The following is a 20,508-nucleotide window of genomic DNA, read 5'->3' on the forward strand; positions in this document are numbered from 1 at the left end:
GCAAACAGGGGACAAGATCACTTGAAAAGTTCGTTCATGTGGTTCTAATGCTACTCTGAAGTGTGAAGAAAATACTTTCTATGAGCCTTGGTATTGCCGATGGCTGGATCCTCATATTTAAAGCAAATCCAAAGTGTCATTGATTTAAATGGGACTGCTCAGTCTTAAGAGAAATACCAGAACGTGTTTTTACAATGAAGGAATCAAGTGCTTTATTCCTTCTTTATTTTGTTTTGTTTTGCACAATGCACTTTTTTTTTTTTTTTTTCCTTCTCTCTAAAGTAAGCCTGTTCTCTACCCTGAAATAACAGTCAAAAAGTGAAGTCCTTTTTTGGAAGCAAGAGTTGAGATCTTCAGCTAATATAAACTGCTGGAGTTGCACTGAACTCTGAGCTGCATTCTTTCCAAAGATCTCTATTGCTGCATCTCATCCAAATGCATGTGCCTGAGAAGTCTCTCTTTGCAGATTCTTAGATACAACCTAATGTTTATAAATGGTTATTGAAAGCACAATAAAAGTAACTTGTGCACAACAGTTTAGGGGGAGGCAGGTGATAGGGAAAGTGTTAAATGAGACAGGCAGCTTTTTGCTTGGAACATGCCACGCTGTTCCACTGTGCACATTGACAAATATGCTGCTGTTTCTGCTGGGACTGGTTATGTAGCAGCAGAAATCACGAGCAAACAGAGTGGAGTAAAAAAGGCAGCATTTGAAGGGACGAAGAAGGAGCTAAGAGTAGGACAGTTAGATTTACTGACAGTTTGTGCCTGGTTCTGAGCCAGACTCTGAAAGCAAATGGAGGTACAGAGGGAACAGGAACAGGATGTTATGCTACAAACTCGACCTTGAATTGATTCCATGTAGTATTATATTTTATATATGTACGCATGAATGACTGCTAAAAATGTCATATACTACAGGCCAAGTTATTTAAATAATACACAGAAGTTCTATTAAAGAAAATTAATAGCCTTTTAGAAAAATCACACATGATCATGCATAGGAAGAGGGCAGTAAAGATGTGTTTTGTTTTCACTTGTTTAACCCTACAATTTTCAGGGATAAAGGCTGTTATGACTTTTACACATTATGACTTAGAATTAAGGACAGCGTCTAAGACCACCTTTTGAAATACAAATCATTCCCATTTGTCCCTCTTCTTATAATGATAGACTCATTAAGGTTGGAAAAGACTGCTAAGATCATCTAGTCCAACAGTCAACCCATCACCACCATGCCCACAAATGCCTTGCATTTCATCCTCTGTATTTCTGCGTTATGTGTAGGAATATTTTTTGCTCCTGCCTGTTGGAAGACTACTCCATAACTGGTTAGGCTGCCTTCTTTGCTTCTCTAACACAGCAGTTAAAGAAAATCATTCCAGAGAGCTCTGTTTAGTAAGGAAAATCATGCATTCCTGCTCCACTCTACATAGGGCAGGGTGCCAGCACTTGGAATAACATGCACTTGGCCTGACTCACAGCTTTTAGGAGGACTCCTTTTGACTGGGCTGGATTCTGGATCAGGTTCCCTGTGACTAACTTTGGCATAATACTTAGGATTTGGTTCCTTGGAAAATTAGGTTAGGAAACTGGACAGAAAATTTGAGGCCAAAAGTCAGACATTACTGTTGTTTTGAAGAGTATCCCAGGTTTAACAAACTGATCCAAGTCTTATGAACTCTTAGTGGATCTGACTGTGAAAACATGCAAAGGTTTTATATGGTTCAAGGAAATGTCCTACAAAGTCAGTCACGCGCAAACTAAATCTGTAGCTGTGCACAAGCATCTTCTAGGTACAAACACTTGATTTAAAATAATATTCCTCACTGAAACATCATTCTGAAACCTATTACTATTTCCTCTTTTGCAACAGGTGTTGAAGCAATCATGTACTGAGATTTTATATTTGGAACCATCCAGTGTCTGTGTGGGAGGTAAGTTCTCAAAAATAAATAAATAAATAAATAATTGTAGGACTGTTGTCCACATTTTACCCAAAGGGAAGCCACCCAGGTCATCTAGAAGAGGGACATCTCTCCTGAAATTCCTTGAGGACTTTTTAAGACAAAAATCAGATCCTTAATTTGGCTCTTTTTTTCTCAGGAGCTGTCTACTAAGGGCTGCTCCTATAACTTAAATCATACGTAGGAACAGCTTTGAGACACCTATTTCCTGTTGTATGATGTGTGCAATTACTCATGTTTTGCACTTCTGATACTTAAAACAGTGACACATTCGTGACACTCCAATTCTTAACCTATGGTCACCAAGTTAAACTCTGGAAATCCTGATAACATAGGTCCATATAAATGTCTGAGAATATTTATAGTGCTCTGAATGCGTTAATGTGAGCAGTAAACCATTTGACTGCTCAGGTGCAGCAAGGTGGCATTTCTTATGTAGAAGAGCTACACAAAATTATAAGTGCTTGTCTTCTTCCTAGTTTCACAATACACACACTCTGAAACCAATCAAAATAAGGTGGTTGCAAAATCTGTCTATTTGGATGTCTTCTAGAAACGTGGGTCATCTCAATGAAGTTAGTTGCTTTAGTAAACAAAGTTGTCCCTCCTCCTCTGCAAGATTAGACACTCACAAATAGCATGGCTCTTACGCAACTCTCAGAGAAGCATTTCTGAACAGAAACGTTCTCTTCTGGAGCTTCAAACAAGCCCAATCAAAATCTGGAGTTTCTTGCAAATAAATACCCAGGTTTCTTTCCTCACATGCAACTGAGATGCTGGGAACTCACTAACACAGCTCCTGCTGCTAGTCAGAATCAACTGAGGGAACAATTGTTTATTTTTCCCTTAATGGCTTAACAATGTAGTTAAGTACCAGGAATTAATTAGTAATGTTTTGAACTTAGGATAGCTTTTTATGCTGAGCTTCATTTATTGCTAACCGTATTTAAATTATCTTCTTAGTTGCTATGCACTGAATGGCTGTTTATTGTTTTCTTTTCCCCTCCAGAGGAGTTCCAAGTAGTTCTTAGAGGAAGTGGCTTAACCCTTGGTGGGAGAACTGATGGTGTTACTTGTACCTATCAAGTGAATGGAACTACCATTCGTAAGTATTGGAGTTAGTAGGAAATATAAAGTTAGATCATTTCTAAGCAATTATTATTTTTTCCTTCTTTTTGCCTCATTTAAAGAAAATCTAAACAAAGGCATGGAAGGAAGGAAGGAAGAAAAATAGGAAAGCTCTGAGGACTGGTAAGAGGATGTGTGTTGTTCACATCTTGCTCACTGATTTGAATTTGCTACCAGTTACCATTAGCTGTGACTAGCAGTTGTATGGAATAATGTGGTGGTAATCATTTAGCTCCTAATATACGTATGAAAAAAACACAGCCACAAAGCATGCTACCAAATGTCCCTCCCTGTAAGATGACCATGGTCAAGAAAGGCCCTTGTGATCATTCCAGAAGTCAAGCTTATCCAAGGTACACTTAAATAGTCCTAAGTATCTCCACCCACACTGTCCAGTATACAAGAGGTATAGCTGATAGATTGTTACAGGAATTTGGCAGGGCATGGGTGCCACTTCATGACACAGAATGCTCTTCCTGGAACAACTTCTATGATTGGTAGTGTTTTATCTCTATACTGGAACATTTTCCATCTGCTTAGTGCCTTGAGCAGTAGTAGTCTCCTCCAGGAGACCGCATCCAGATCCCCAGATGGATAGTAGTTTCCTAGTATATGGAATGGAATTGAGTTTCAGACAAAGTGACCGTGGCATCTTTTATAGGCACTTTCCCTGTAGTTTTTTGGAAATGATTCCTACTCAGTGTTTTTTCTGTTGTATTTACTATTGACCCTTGGTCAGATTTTGTAATCCTTAGCTCTTTCTCTGTTGAAATATTGTCACTGGGGAAATTTTTTTCTGAGTGTAGGGCTCCAAGAGCTCCTAAGAAAAACAAAACAAAACAAAAAAGACAGAATGCAAAGCATTTTCTTATCTGATTAAGACTATTTTTGGATATCTCCTTTGTAGGCAAAATTTTTAGGCATTGGTCCTGTGTTGTTCAGTGCATTAACTTTTGATGAGGCAGGGCAAAGGAAATGTTAGGCAGGAATCTGGATTAGTCCCATTCTGCTCCTCTCTGTTCCTTAAACTAGCGACAGAGAGATGGTGGTGAAAAAGCACCATTAACAGAAACCTTTACCATTTTTGATATCCAGAAACTAAAGTGGACAGCCAGTAGAATTACATTCAAGTTGTTGCTCTAAGCAGTATGCCTTAGAAGCATGCCAGACTGGAAAAAAAAATGATAAAAAAATGCACCTGTAGAAAAAAAGTCACAATTTCTCCCCCTACCTGATGTCTGATTTTTATATTAGCTTGTCTTAAATTCTTGTCTTATTCAGCATGTGTTTCCAGTACATTTTCTTCCAATCTTTCCTGCCTGTTAAAGACATTCTATTAGAATAAGAAAATAGCACAGTTCTGGATAAAGGCAATCTGTGTAAATTAATCCTGCTTTTATAAGTTTCTTTTCAGTTTCACTTAAAACTGTCACCTTTGTTCCACGTATTAAACTAAGGCTTGCTTATTGATATTTTCATGTTGGCTTTATAGAACTGTAATTTGAAATGTGAAGAAATTGATTCAGTTGTGCATTTGTCATCCTAGTGTACCTTTCCTTCTTGGAGAAGTAGGAAAACAGGCTTACTTCTAGGTGAATTAAATTATTTTCATGCTATTTAGAATCAGCAGGTGAGGCATCAGTAACACGACCTTAAGATAATTACAACTCACACTCAATTTAGGCGGCTGGTTTGCAAGTCTTCAGGACTCCCCCAGTTCTATTTCTTGTTTCCTTCTGACTTGTATTTAGCTACAAGCAGTTCACTTTTCTACAACTCCAGTCGGTCCAAAATTATTACCCAAATCATGTTACTTTGGTAGTTGTAGATAATATGGTGGGCTCTCCAAATCCCCTGAGAAGAGAACAAGAGGCATCAAGCTTAAAACTTGCACGTGATCTAGCATAGATGTTATTAGGTCATTGAGAAACGTTTACAGTGAGTGTCAGTTTCTGGAATAGGTTACCTTTTTAACAGCTTAGATGAATGTTACTGACATATATTGTGCACATTTCCTTCTTTAAATGACCTTTCCAAGTGTTTCCTGATTTTCTCTGATTATCTGATCATGTAGTCATTTATAACTGTGCAACACGTGCATGTCTGCTTTGCCATAGTAGGAATAGCTATGCTTGGACAGGATGAAGCCCCCAGATATCTGCTAGCATTTGGTGGGATGAGTTCCAATTAGATCTTCAAGCTGCTTTTTCTTTTCTTGGCTTCAGGAAAGGGTGTGCTGACACCCATGAAAGGAGGAGAATAGGCATAGTGATGTATTATTACATGTTGCAGCATAAAACAACTTGCAATATGGGGTATTGCCAAAGGCCTGCCATAACATACCCAGCTTCTTGTCTTGTCTTCAGCAATGGACAACAGCAAATGTTTACAGAACAGTATAGGAAGGAAATAAGGAAGGCTGATGTGCTTCTTCCTTTGATACACAAGCTCTCTCTACAGGGTTCCAAGATTTTTTTTGTCTCTGAAGAGACTGAAGGAGACAAAATGGTAGGAGGGGCTCTGAGCACTACTAGGAGGTGGTCCCAAGAAAAGGGACATGGAAAAACATATGTGCTCTCAGTGGAGTTCTCACCATTTGAGGTCATAATAGAGGACATGCTTGCAAGTTTCCCTTACTGGTAGCCTAGGCTCTACTTTGAGAACATCTTCAGAGCAAACCCCTATTTTGTCAGTTCCTCATGTTTTAAAAGATACATTTGGCATGGTTCTCTTTCTGCATTTATAAAGAACTGTTACCAAATGCTGGAAAGGAAACCTGCCAAATGTAGCTGTGGGATAGAAAAATAATCTATGAAACATACCATTAAGACAAAAACATATGGCAATGTGCTAATCCCTCTTCCCCACCTCACAACTAGCCCCAGATCTAGGCCAAGCAGTCACTGCAGATTATGGTACACGAGAAAAGCTCATTTATGCTACCAGCTCCTCCTTTAGCTGCCCCTGAACTGCTTGCATGTCTGCCTTCTCCTTACATGCAGGACAGAGTCATCTCCACATTTATCTCATGGATCATTCATCTCCCCACTTCCCCTAGGTCAGGAAATAGTGCATGCTTACATGTACAGTTCTAATACAGAAATTAATAGTCCTACCATTGGAAGTTGAGAGGATGGTTCTTTGGGAAGGGATGGACTTTTCCCCCAGTTTACCAAATACTGGAAGTACAGGAGCTCCCTTCAGCAAATACCATATGCACTGCTGTCAGTTTTTTTCTTGTTTGACTCCTTTTCATCCTTTGGAGTGTTCTATGTATGAAGGACACCCTGAATACTCACTGCTGTCTTCTGCCACCCAACTGTAGGGACGGGGTTTCTTTTTCTCCTCTCCTTTTCATGGTTGCAGAAAGAGAATGCAATATTGGACACACAGTTTAATGAGTAGGTGCTTTGTAAGCATGATGACATTTGAAAATGCTGACACCTCCCAGAAACATGAGAAGCACTGGAGAAAAAGACTACAGCCACAGCTAATGGAACAGTCATTGACTGCCATGCACAGGATTTATGTTAATTGGAAGCAAACATTCATTTCTCAAATATTGGGAAATCCTAAATTATGTTCTTATTCTTATTCAATTAAAAGAGGCCTTGAAAATAGGAAAAGCTGACATACATCGGGCAACCAATGTAATATGGGCAAACAAGCTGGGCACTGGTTTGGACTTTGTAGCACATGTAGGCATCACTGTCTCATTTTAACAGTGAAGTAAATTAACCTCATGTGATTTGTTATGCAGATGAAAAGCCAAAAAAGGTGGAATCGGATTTTCTGCTTTGCCCGGCACCAATCCTGTATAGAAGTGGCCAGTGAGTACTTGAAACAAATGTCATCCTGTTTCACTAGAATTAGACCCATTATTGCTGATGTTAATCATGTGGGCATTTAGCTAGAGGCGGTCTTTTGTTGTTTTTATGGGGGATGGTTTGTTGTCGTGTAGGTTTTTTTGTGTTCTCATCTTATTTCCCTGGTGTATTTGCCAGCTTTGGAATGGGCTTTAAATAGTCATCTGTGACCAAACCAATTTGGACAGTGCCTTAAAAATGAATATTCAGCCAGTTTATTAAACACTGAAAAGGTCCGGCTTGTCACAAGTTTTATGCAGATTAGCTGTTTTAACAGGGCATAATATGCTCTCTTCTGGATAATCTTTAGGCTCATTGTTAAACAGATTACATTATCACTGACACTTACAAGCTATTATTAAAATTATGTGTCAAGATCTGTATCACTGCTCAACATGTAATGATAAAGCGAGGCACTAATTTAACAACGGAGGCAATCTCATAACGGCGCTGTGGCTAAACTGCAGCTCCAGCCTTATTCTAAGTGTCACTGGCCATGGCTCGTGATTACTTCTGGCCCTCTGAGAACTAATTCTCCCCTCCTCCTCTCAAATTCAGATGTGCCTAAGGCTTTTAGAACCGCTTCAACTTCATTGTTCAGATTTATGAGATAGCAGCATGAAATAAAGATTCTTTAAGCTCATCGTAAGTCAGAAAACAATGTGTCAGATCACAGCCCCATGGGAGGGAAAAGGCCATTTGCTTTCACAGTTTTGCAGGTAGGTCCTCTCAATTGTTTGCAGTGAGGTTTTAATTTTTTGTTTGCTGCAGCTCTGCATTGCCATTTTTTTTGGTGACGATTCTTAACAGTATAAGAACTAGCGTAGTGCATGGATTGTGTAATTAGTTTTCTGAGCTAAACAGTAATCAACAAGTTCAGTTGTAAGACTGTATAACAAAACCCTAAATGCACATCTGTTTTGTGCATCAAATGGCAAATGGGAGGAGAAAAGTTGGAAAACACTAGAAGAACTCAGTGGAAGAGAGAAGGGTGAATCACTGCAAAGAGCTGCATCGCAGCCTCTGCAGCAGCCAAAGCTCATCTCTGGGGAGTGAACACTGTTCTGTAGGGATGCAGGAAATAAGCATGGAAGAGAACTACACTGGAGAACAGAAGAAGGGGATGAGTTTTTAATTCTGTATGCCTTCTTATTGTTAAGGTTGCCTCTCACATAGCTAGGACAAGATCAACATTTTGCATTTATTTAGCAGGAGTTTTAGTTCTATTTGCTGTTCCATTACCCTGTGCAGTTGTGCTGTGTTTGATTGAGCTGGGCTGCATGCAGTTGCGTACCAGCTGTCCAACAGAACAGCTGTAACAAACCACTCTGCTAGCTAAAACAAACCAGCACCATGTGCAGCTGTGACACCCAGTTTCATCATGAGGAAGATACAACACAGTTATGTTAGGAATGCATCCTTTAAATGCATCCTAAAATCCTATAATTCTGTGATTCTGTGATTCTGTGATTCTGTGAAATGTCAGGTGTCTCAGTGGAGTTGCATGGCCTTACAACTGTAAGTTAGACCCCATTTTTTAAACACTCCAAAGCCTGAAGATTCCAGTGCTTTTCCACATGCAGCGACCAAAAGTGCATCAGCACGCATGGTGTGTAAATAGCTAAAAAAAGTAACAGAACAAAACACAGAAAAAACAAAACACATGGAAAGTCTGCATTTTCTTACTCCGTGAAGCATTACTAAATAGACAACCCACCATAACGCATCTGCACTCCAGAGGAAGCACCTAATTATGGTGTACTTCTTCTCAGTCGTATTTTAAGAAAGAATGCCTGAACACCACACGTGGCCTTGTGCAGGTTCAGAGAAAGCCATTTTGCAGCAGTTGCTATGTAAAACATAGTTCAACCATCCTTTCCTGAAGTAGTTACAGCTTTGGCCCAGAGATAAACAATTTACTCTGAAGAAGAGTGACAGCTATGAAAGATCTGTACATACTTGAACTCCTGACTTTCCATTGGCACAGCTCAAACTATTGCTGGATAACTCCCAGTAATTCCTCATGCAGCAGAGCTAATATTAGTTGCTAGTGTAGCAACAACCCGTCTGCTCTTTTTCTAGTGCTCTTTTTGGTGGAATTAAGTACAACACAAGCAAAGTTAGCTTTGCAATTTTTAAACCGGTAGTTCAACTTCTTTGTAGCCTGGAGAGGCTCATATAAAATGTTTGAGTGTATTTTTGCAATTTGAAGCACTCTTAGTGATGAACTAGCAGTTTTCAAACACAGAATGATCAAGACTGTGGAGAATAGATAAGGTCTTCAGGCTGCTGCCATTGATAATTTCTATTTTGTTTCCAGCTGCTGGATGCAGTTAGTTGGGAGCATCCAAGATACTAGTTGTAGAAAAGAATGCTCAACTCTAAGTCTGTTTTCAGAGGACCATGTAGGAGGCTGCTGTGGTATTACTGCATTATGTGACAAGATGACTGTGGTGCTTGTGCTATTTAAAATACTTTCTTGACGTGTCACTTCCAAGACATGGAATTACATACCTCACTTATAAGATCAGCTTTTCTAAAAGATCAGTGATTAGCTAACAGACAATAACAACATGGATTTCTTCTACATGAGAAAGCCATTCATTATAAAAATAACTAAATTATTAAATACTCCAAAGTCTTCAGTGGTCACTAGTAGAGAATGAGTTGTTCCTGCATACTATTTTGGTTCTAGTAACACAGCTGCCCTAACAACATATGAGATTTCTCAAAGTACATGAAACAAAGAAATAACATTTTCTTGGGCTCATCCTATCTTCTTTCTGTGGTATCAAAGGATCTCTTCCATTTTGGAGTATTTAATACTTTAGTTTAGGTATTAATTTGAGAAAAATCAATTAGTTCCCCTTTATAGCACAGACTGGACTTACCCGTCCAGCCATAGCTTCAGAGGAATCAAACCAGATCAGGTTGTTGTTTTGTTTGTTTTCCCCCTAGCTTAATTACTTTAGAGGTTCCTATAGTCACTATACTTCAGAAAGGAATGCTCATCTCTTTGCAGTACCGGTACACAAAAAGCTTACACTGCTATTCCTTTCTTTCTATGGCTTTTGCTCTGAGTTTTTTGAGTTTGTGCTCAGAAAATGTATCCATAGACTTTGCTTTGCTAATAGGCTGCTTCTGTCCCTGCAAGGAACATTCCTTCCTTCAGTGCCAAGTAAGCAGAACAATATTTAATTTCTAATCTTTTGCAAATCCACTTACCAAGCGTGCAGATGACAGCAATTAAAGTGTTTAAACTACTACAGCAAAACATTTCACTGAAATTTATGTAGTAAATATTTATATATTTACTCCTACCTTCATGCATCCTTGTGCTTAGATTTACATGAAGCATTGGCCTTAGAATTAGCTGATAAAAATACAATGAGCATTTACCTCCAACTCCAAGATAAATAAGCTCCTTGTAACTTAAAACAGACTACATTGGAACTAACGTTCAAAAAAGTTTTATCTCTTGGAAAGTGCCAACAGGATAGGAACCACTGGGTCAAGTGGGATCACTGCTGTCATTTAAGTATCACGTGGTTTCCATTTCTGAATTGACACCCTTCAAGCCCTTGACCCTATATAAGCTGAAGTGTGTCCCAGAACAATAAGAATCACACATAGAGAAGGACAGCAACACCATTGGTCTTTCCAGCTTTCCTGGCCCTCTGTTAAATCACCTTGGCTTCTGTTCACGTATATTGTTTCCTATATCCTGTCCAAAATGAACAGCTGACAGTGTAGAGACTAAACATGTTTTTTTTGTGTGATATGAAGAAAAAAATTAAGTGTTTGTATCCTCAGGTTCTTAGGTGATTCCAGTTTTACACTATCTGACTTCAGCATTCAGTATGCAGTCCACTCAAAACAAAGTACACAAATGTGCAGGAGAGAATCTATTGGTGACTGTCAGTTTGATTTTTACATCCTGCGAGTAGTTAAAGCTCTAGGAAGAGGCACAAGTTCACAAGTTTCACAGTAATGTTATATGTACTTCAAGTGTACATAAGTGCACTAGATTCCAGTAAGGAGTCACTGGGGCAAAACATAACATAATTGGGCAAGTTTTTTGAGAATCTGAAAGGAATCTGACAATAAACAGCTCAGGCTCTTACAGTGATAAGAAAAGATAAGTTCTGTCCTAGAAAGACAGCATAGAGATCTCCAGGACCAAGCACTTGGATTTATGTTTGAGCTGCAGATGCCACCTTGGAACATGCATTCAGTTGGCTGTTGACCAGTTTTCTCGCAGGAGGAGCCTGAGTCACTCTTGCTTTTGTTTTTCCTGGTGACAACAGCTGCTTGGCTCATTTGGCACTCAGCTGTGAATGGGATGGCACCTCAGAGGGAGCTCAGACAGCATTATGCTATTTCTGCACTTTTAGCTTGCAAACCTTTAGATTCTAACATTTTTGGGTTCTGGTTTATCACTGTGTTACTTTTGGTCCTGTCTTTACCATTGGAATGTTTTCCCTTAGCCCTTTAGAATAAAATGATTAAAGAGCAAATAATCTCTAGTTTATGTAGTACCTTCAGCCTCCAGGTAATAGATTTCTTGAACCAGTTTCACTGCTCTCTGTACCTGAGTCTCCTGCATCACAACTTTTAGAGGAAAGCACTCAATTGGTTTTTTACCCATGTTCGCACTGGACAGCTCACATTATCTTCCCTCAGTCTATTTTCATTTAGGCTGTTACTAAAGTAAGCTCAGTTTGTTTTTGTTTTTAATCTTTTTTTCCCCCCCTTATAGTTTGTGCTTGTCTGACTGCATGCAAGATTCTCTTGCTGCCCATGTTTTGTTAGTATGATAATCTCTGAAACACAGATTTAGGGCAGAACAAGCTGCTCTGCTTGTTGCTGTGGATCACATGCTGGGCTGAGGACAATGGGAGCTAACCACGAGCTTCAAGTTAAATATGGCTTTGGGAACACCTCTTCATAGAGCCCTAAGGGAAGCCACAGTTATGCTTTGGAGGAGCTTGTAGCCCTGTGCAGTTGAAGGAGTAGACTTCAGATCCAGCACATTTCTTCTGACAAATTCATGTAAGAGTCTGAAGTGAAACAAATTCCAACAGAGCCTGTTTAAAAATGCAGTTTATAAAAAGTCCCTGCTCACTACAGTAAGGCATTGAATATTATTTACTGCAGCTATACAGGAAATAATTAAACTAGCTGGAACCCCAGGAACTTGCATCCAGCTGGCAATGATTGTCCTGCATTTGGTCCTTGCCTTACAGGATGCTCTCTCCCCATACAAAGGGAAAGTGCTGCTTCATATTTACTTGTGGATGCATGGAGTTAAAGAGGTTTCTATTAATGTAGGAAATGAATATATTTGTTTTACACTTTAAAAGGATCATTTTTATTAATTCCAGAACCAGATTTAAGATGAAGAGCACAGGAACAAAAGCAGACAGACACTGTAAAGGAGTGGATTATGGTGCACTGTCCTGTAAATTACCTCATTTGCTTTTAGACAGCTGCTCTCATTCAGGAGCAGCTGAAAGGTGTTCTATGCAATGGTTGTCATGGCAGGCTGCTAACAAAGGATCCCAACTAGTTTTTCCTCTCTGTGAAGCATGTCATGCCTTTACTCCACCCACTTCTGCTTGTGTCATGGACCTGAGAGCCATCATCTTAAAAATGGCTTTTGAATTTAACCTCTTGGGGAACAGAACATTTTTCCATTGGCCAGCAATGTTTCTAAGCTCATTACGGAAGCAGAATACCATCCGACTGTCAGCATTTCCAGGGATATGTAGAACATACATTCAAGCAGTGAAGCCACCCTTTTTCAAGTTTTTCCAAGTTCATCCTTTTACTTAGAGAAAGAAAAAACTTACTGCACTTAATTGCTCCAACACCTGTAGGTGCCAAGCAAAACCTATTTGCTTTCTCCCATGTTCTAGGATACCTGCAATGTTTTCCACATAGTTAAGTCAACTCCCTAAAGCATTGCATTTAATGCACAATCAGATTTCATAATTATATATTTTTACCACTGCTTCTTTATTGATTGTTCACTTCCCACCTTTTTCTATAGCTAAATGGCTCTAAAGAAGTTAAAGTGATGCTGTGTAGGATGACTGGTGTTTAATATATTTGCCTAATTAACTTTTGGCTAATAATTCTAACCCATTAAGTAGCTAGTTAGTATTTGTTTCAAATAAACACATCTGGTCCTGCACTGACTGGAAGTTCTGCCTGTGTGTGGGTGACAGATGTGATGGTAGTTTCCCCAGTGCTCCCCTTTAAATAATTAACACACACTGGTGAAGTCACATTAGACAGACAGCCCCAAAGCCAGCTGCATGGTCTCAGAGCTGGATCTATGGACATGTGCCTCATCTCATTAGTCTGTTCCATCTACTGCATTCCCTCTTCTTTCAAAGCTAAGCATAGTTTTAAGAAACATCCCTTTAAATAACTTTGGACTCCTGGCTTCTGTTCTGAAAGGCAGAAGAGAAGAAATAATGCTTCGGCCACCCAAGGGACAAATAGATTTGAATTCACCAGCCCTACAGATTGAACTCTTACAAACAAAGAGCATTTGACAGTCCCACCCTGGTTTTTCAGGGCTTGGAGTTGCTAGGCTGGGTTTGGAAACAACCTTCTTTGGAAGGAAACATCTTGTGGCAGTCCACTTCTTTGTGTGGCCCATAACAGCTGGAAATTCTTACCAGTATCGAAATTACCATGCAGGCATCATGCCTCTCAACTCAGACTCATTTCATTTTTCAGTGTTTTTTTTTTTTTTTTTTTTTTTTTTTTTTTTTTTTTAATAGGGTGGTGGGGGGAAGGCAGTGTTCAAATCCACCCCCCCCCCAACCCTGGGAAGAATGCCATTAACAGCACTCTGTTTGGCAAAAGGATAACTTGCATATAAGTTAGTTCTCAGAACTTGAGTTCCTGCTTCCCAAAAGGGAAGATAAGATTTATTCCTACTTTAGAGGGTCCTTGAACTCTCATGATTCTGTGTCTGTCCCATAATGGGTGACACACAGCTGTCATTAGTTCTAGTGCTACAGGCTCAGCCTGTGACCTTTGTTTTGTAAGGCAGCAACAATAGCACAGCTGCCCCTGCATAGCTGAGATCTCAAACCTGCAATTTGGCAGGAAGAACAGAACAAATTGGATAAATATACATAAACACATTGTGAAGGAAGGGAAAACAGAACAGAGTGAACCAGAGCATCATCCTACAACTTGTTTGATAAGGATGATTTAAGGAGGCATATGGTATAGTTTAATGTGCTTTCAAAAACATTGGCCTGATTCTTCAAGCAAATATGAAATAAATATCTAAATTGAAAGAGCTAATACAGTATCATGAGTTCTCTCAAAGGAGGCATATGAGTGCCTTTGGAAATGCATGCGAGTGGGGGCTGGGCGTGAACGATGCACAGATTTACATTCCCCCACAAAATCATCGTTAACTTATTGTTAAGATTACACATTTGTACTTCCTTATAACACTGCAATCATAAAAAAAGAAGCTGCAATGAGCTAATATTTGTACCTAACCCAGCACCCATTTCGCGTCTTATCAGTTTACTCTTGTCACGACACCCCACCCTCCCACTGTAATACTTCTCAAACCATTTCCATCCAACACCACGCTGCCTACAATGCACATTCTCAAGAACTAGAAATCACTGCTGTGCTCATCCTACACTACGACCTTTCAGAGCAGCCTTATTTAGTAACTCTGTAACAATCGTAAGCTTAAAATTAGCTTTTGTCTTTCAGCATTCCTTTTCACCAGATGGAATGAAAAGATGAAGTAGGCAGCACATTCAGAAATGCTTAGCTTGTTGCAGAGAAACAAGTAATTTAATGATGCTTGTCACAACTCAGTCCAGGTAGAACTCCCACTTCGGTTGTATGCAAACTCAGACTCACAAATTGAAGTTATTTCCAGATCATACAGATAGACCTATCAAGTTATCCATTTCATTTTTTGTTTAACTTATTCTTAGAAAACCTGTAAGCTTTATCAAGTTCATTGAGTGGAACATTCATTTCGTTGCCTTAAAAAGCATTGAGAAAAGGTACGTGCAGCTTAACTGAGGCATTTCAGTTGTGTTTTCTTTCCTTTACCCCAGGAATAGCCAAATTCATGTGCTAAATGAAGTAATTACTGATCTTCTCCATGGACATGTGTGAAACTGCTGTTTAAAGCAATATTTATCACTGTACAGTCAATAAACGTACAGTAAGAGGAGTAGCACATTTAAGACAGTACTTTACTGGTGTTAAAGTTGGTGGAAAAGAAACAAAGTAGAAATACTCACCTGTATCCAGGGATCTAGGCTTGCAGTAGAATACTCCAAAAAGAAGGGATCTCCAGAAAGAGTTCCTTTTCCAGTGGCAGTCAGCTCTTAAGTGGGGTCTAGGAGGGTTGGAGCCTGACTTGCCTTCACCTGTGCTCCCATGGCTGACCGAGTCCTTGCCTCAGGTGAGGAATCAGTGGTTCAGGCTGTGACTCAACAGTTCCCATACAATCATTAACCCCCCTCTTGGCTATGAAGGGTGAAATTTTGGAAAATGTGTTTTAGATACAGAGAACAAGTACCAAAGAATGGAAATAAGTCAAACCTGCATATTTGATTCATCTATTCATCAGTCACTGAAGAAGGAATGAGTATTTACAGCAGCATAATTAAGCACCTTCTAGTCTCTTTCAGATTAATAAGCTACATATTTACTTATTTAGGTAAACATAGATTTATGAGCAGTTCACCACTTGCAGGTGGTGCACGTTCAGCATGGGTTTAAGAATGATACTGGAAGTTTGGACCCCAGTCTATATGGGCTGTCACAAACATACATAAGTTTGAACAACAGTTGGCCAAGAAAAAAAGTAAGCTTTCTCAGTTAAAAGCCAGCCTGTAGACTAAGATACTTCATATTCAAGATAACACCAGCCATTGCTGCACAAAAACAGGAACACGGTAAACCCACAAGCCATTCCCATTTAGTAACTCTGTACCTTGGGAAGCACTTGAAAAAGACCCAGCAGTCTGTCATTCCAAAAAGAGACCCCAGGATGAAAGCAGGCCTTCTTCTGCTAGCTTGCTAGTCTCTGTAACTCTTTTATTCTTCCACTAGCACAATAGCCAAACAGTTCACTAATACTACATCAATAGTAACAGCAAACAGAAAAGAGAAGGCTTGCTTCCTTTTTATTTCCCTGGGATCATCATCAACCACTTGACTTCATTGTGCTCTCTAATTGATAGGGCGCCATCTCCAAATTACCTAAGTTTTTGTCACCTATTTTCATTTCAGAGCCTCTGTGCTAAGGTGATTGCACTTCTCTAGTGTGGATGTACTCAGCACTAATGAGGCCTGTTGGTTTGGTATGAACATAATCAGTCAGCATCAACAATTCTTCTTCTGGTCTATTCTTGAGTAAGGAGGACTGATGTGCATCAGATCCTTTCCCACCCAGACTTGATTTCTTTCCTTGCAGACACTGAGATTTGGTATTTGTTTTCAGTAGCAGCACTTTAACTATTTCTGTCTGTGTGGGCATCCTGTTCTGATGAAGTTCGGAAAGAATATGGTTGTCAATCACTGATTGCTCACATGGTACAATCACCAGACTCTGTTCCTCAATGACAAAGAAAATTGCGAGAGAAATGCATTCAGGTAGGAGAAAAGCAGAAGTTAGGCTAGATTAGGCCTAATGTCTGTTATAAATATTAACTTCCAAAAATATTTTAGAAATACATTTAGTTTGACACAATTAGACTATAATGGGAACTATTCACAGATGGAAACATCCTCAATGAATTGTATAGGCTAACTGGCTCCTAAGACATATGGGTCCGATGTTAAGATCAGTTGTAATTTCTAATGTAGTCCTTCACATTCCTCAATAGGGCACATAGTGTTCCCAGAGCATTAAGAAAGACTGCGTGAGCAGAACTAAGTGCTTAATATTATGCAGTGGACATAGTATCCTGAGCTGAATTAATAGACTCATTTAACATAATAATGACATTTCATACCCAGTTACTGCGGGTTCCCATGATTCCATGAGATCACATCGAGTACATTGCTGGCTTCTTGCTCCTTCAAATTCACAAGCACTTCCCAGTGGTGAAATACTTCCGTGCTTCTGTACTCTATACCATAGGAAACCAAACCCAAATAGGCAGTGTACTGAACACTGTGCTAAGAGAGCTAAGCAGTTTGGGGGGTAAGGGGGGATTCTAAGACAACTGTCTGTAACTTGAGTAAGGTACACTCAGGAAGGAGTAAGGGGAAAAAAAGGAGCTCATACTAATCCTTCTTATTAAAACAAAACAAAACAAAAAGCCCAGCTCTTTAAATATCTGCATACAGTGTAGGTCTTTATATTCTTGGGAAAAAAATAAATAATTCACTTTTATGCCTGTGTGTTTGGTAGGAGGAGAACAACTCTAAGCATGTATCACAACCCTATCCGTCTTCTGTAGAATTCCCACTGACTGGATAAAACTGTTTTCTATGCTTCCTGGGCATATCTGACCCTTAGCACAGTGGAAATGCAGTGAATATTTGGCAAGCAAAGTTTGTAATCCTGCTCCAAGGGACTTTGCTGTGTCCTTATGCAGCTGAGGTTTTGGATCTATGAAGAGCTGCAAAAGAAAAAGCATGGTTTGGAAGAACTTTTCTTCCTGGCTTAGTGCTGCCTCCACCTACAGCAGGACTGTGTCCCTGGACTCAGTGAGTCTGGTTTGTAGTCCTGGAGTGTTTGTTAATCAGTTACTGGTGGAAGGATGTGCTGCTAAAGGATAGTCCCAAGCCAATAGTGCACAAGGAGGTTCAGTTCACCTATAGAAGTGAGGTCAGGATTGGCTGGCAATGGAACCGTTCCTTTAAGCTCTGAAACACAAAATACTGAATGAGAACGTACATTTGGTCACCCTGTGAAAAGTGATGAAGGGTGAAATACCCATGCTGCTGTCAGTCACAGGGTGTTTCAGTTACCTTATTTTTCAGGAGACCAAAGTACAGTTATTGTAGCATCCCTTCACGAATGTTGTGTAGGAGATGATAAGACGCATGGAAGTAAAGTGATGGGTGTACAAAAAAAAGGACTCTTGCATCAGTTGATCTGCCAAAGCTTTTTCCTACCACTGTTACTGATTTTCCTGTGTGTGATTTCTGCATACGCACATATGTGTATACATACACACACACACACACACATATATGCATGTGTATATACATATATGATATATATATGTATTTATGGGGGGGTTGGACTTGATATTCCTTGAAGCCCCTTCCAACCCCTGCAATTCTGTGATTTGGTGACATACATTTATACAACTGTAAATAGTAAGCCAACAATATTGGTGTACCAGCATTACTATTGGCTTACCAATGATTACAACATTAACTATAATAAGACTGTGTGCAATTCATGGAAGAAGTTGTTTTAAAGAAAGGCACACTTTAAAACGCATCTCTTCTTCTATGTACAGCATTTTAACTTTTTTAGTGCTGCCACTTGATTCTAAAATACCTTTAGTCACCATAATTTTAATAACTTTTTGAGCAGTTGCCAGTTTAATTTTCAGTGCGTGAAAATTGGAGGTAAATTATTTATTACTTCCAGCAAATGTCTTTCACAATTTTATTTAATTTTTTTTTTTCATCTTATTTTAATGGGTCATAAAATGGCAGCCTTTTATTGGATGCTCATAAAGTAAGGAGCAAATGAATACTTTGCAAATAGGTGACTGTGTATTGAAATGTCAGTTATATTTCATAGGGTTTGAAAGTCTTCAGACCGGAGCTGGAGTGACATATGGCTATGGGCCATGTCCCTCTTTTGTAACAATAAAACAGCCGCGCACATAAAGGAAAGAAAGAATTGCAATTGCTGGGGCTTCTCAAGTTACATTTTTGCTAAACTGTGGATAAGAACAGTCAGTGGTTCATGATGGATGCAATTCAGAGTTGCAAGAGTCTGCTGGTTAACCATAAAGAAGAACAGGCCATAAAGAAGAACACTGTTTGAAACTCTACTAGATGAAGTTTTCCAGGATTAATTCTCATGTAAAAAGTGATACTTTCTGACAAAAGACAGGAAAATCCTTCTCAGCAAGGGTTATGAGCTGTAAATAAAAGTGTTTTTTCCTACCATAAGAAAATAGGTCTAAAAGTATGGCAAATTATACATTAGACCCATGCTACATCAAAACAATCAAACTCATGAATATCTGCACATGTTAATTATACATGGTTATTAACTCAAGTTTGCCATCTCTTTGGTTCCACCTTACTCAAACACCAATTGGTAGAATCTCTAACAGTCATCCTCAGGGTCTTCTTGCCCTCCCCATGCAACTGAAATCCACACCACAAACCACACTGATTGCTTGACTCAGCAGAGGTGAGGTTTTTGTTTGGGTTGCCACAGCAACACCAACACTGATATCTTCTGGTTCATTGTGGGTTTTCTTCAGTGTTGACCCAAGGAGATGTTCTGTTTTGCAGCAGCTTTCATAGCAGAGTTTGCATTTTGTGCTGGTACAGAACTGTTGTCATTCCAGCCTTTCCATGCAAAAATACATCTGTGCCAAAAACTCCATGTTACTACAGGGAAAAAGTGCCTTTGCATGTGTCACTGTGCTGTTGGAGTGACTTAAGCACAGCAAGGATCCAAATGCTGGCCTCACAGTACTTCTTACACTCCTGGGCTGTGACACTGACACCCCTCTTCTGCCGTCTGACTCTCAGTGGAAGGAGGGACAATCCTTCTTGGGTGTTTGGACAGCAGTGAGAACACTGTGGCTAGCCACATAAATCACATAAATAATTGATGGCAGCCACAAAGATTTACAAGTGAGGCACTCACTGCCTGCTGAGACATTTAAATAAGTATTTCTGATCATTTCCATAGTCCTACATCTAGCTGAACAAAATTCGCTGCACCTTCCCTTATGGTCTAAGCCTACCATGCAAAATCTCTTCTGTCTCATAAACTATATTGCTTTGGTCCACAGATGACATAGTTTCTGCTTTTAGCTGCCTTGAGCTTCACTGGGACCTTATTAAAGAATGCAATACTCACAAAATACTAACAGTCACCCATTAGAAATGATGGAGCCCCAAACCAATCATCACTTCTGCATGTCATTTTGTTTTCAGAATGTTTTCAGTATGTGCAGAGTGCTGATCTAAATGCCTTGCACAAGGACAGCTTACAGTAAATATGATATATTTATATATAGGGCTTTTCTTAGACATTTGCAGATATGCACATAGGGTTCTTATTTTGTTGAGCTCCTAGGAAACAGAAGTACACACAGGTAGATGCTGAACAAATGGGAAAACTGCCCTCCTTATACCCTACAGACATGACAGTTTCAGGAAGGAAATGGTTTTGCATGTTGACAGGTTCATCCTTTTGAAGATGAGATGATTATCTGTATGAGTTCACTCTGTAGCTTCTAGAACTGTACGAATACGATCAACTCCTGTGACAGTCTCCAATGGCTCATCCCTGCAGCTGTGTATCAAAATGGAAGCTGATA

The 20,508-nt window shown here is 39.5% G+C and overlaps 1 protein-coding gene across 1 annotated transcript in view; it reads left to right on the forward strand.

Annotated features, from left to right (window-relative positions):
- Positions 1–20,508, forward strand: part of ANTXR2 (ANTXR cell adhesion molecule 2) — a 102,152-nt gene that overhangs the window by 24,414 nt on the left and 57,230 nt on the right. Inside the window, exons 8-10 of the mRNA XM_072334727.1 lie at positions 1,877–1,937; positions 2,977–3,072; positions 6,856–6,925. Of these exons, the coding sequence (XP_072190828.1) occupies positions 1,877–1,937; positions 2,977–3,072; positions 6,856–6,925 (227 nt within the window). The remainder of the gene's footprint in view (positions 1–1,876; positions 1,938–2,976; positions 3,073–6,855; positions 6,926–20,508) is intronic.

Source organism: Excalfactoria chinensis, chromosome 4, assembly GCF_039878825.1.
Source record: "Excalfactoria chinensis isolate bCotChi1 chromosome 4, bCotChi1.hap2, whole genome shotgun sequence".
Lineage (NCBI taxonomy): Eukaryota > Metazoa > Chordata > Aves > Galliformes > Phasianidae > Excalfactoria > Excalfactoria chinensis.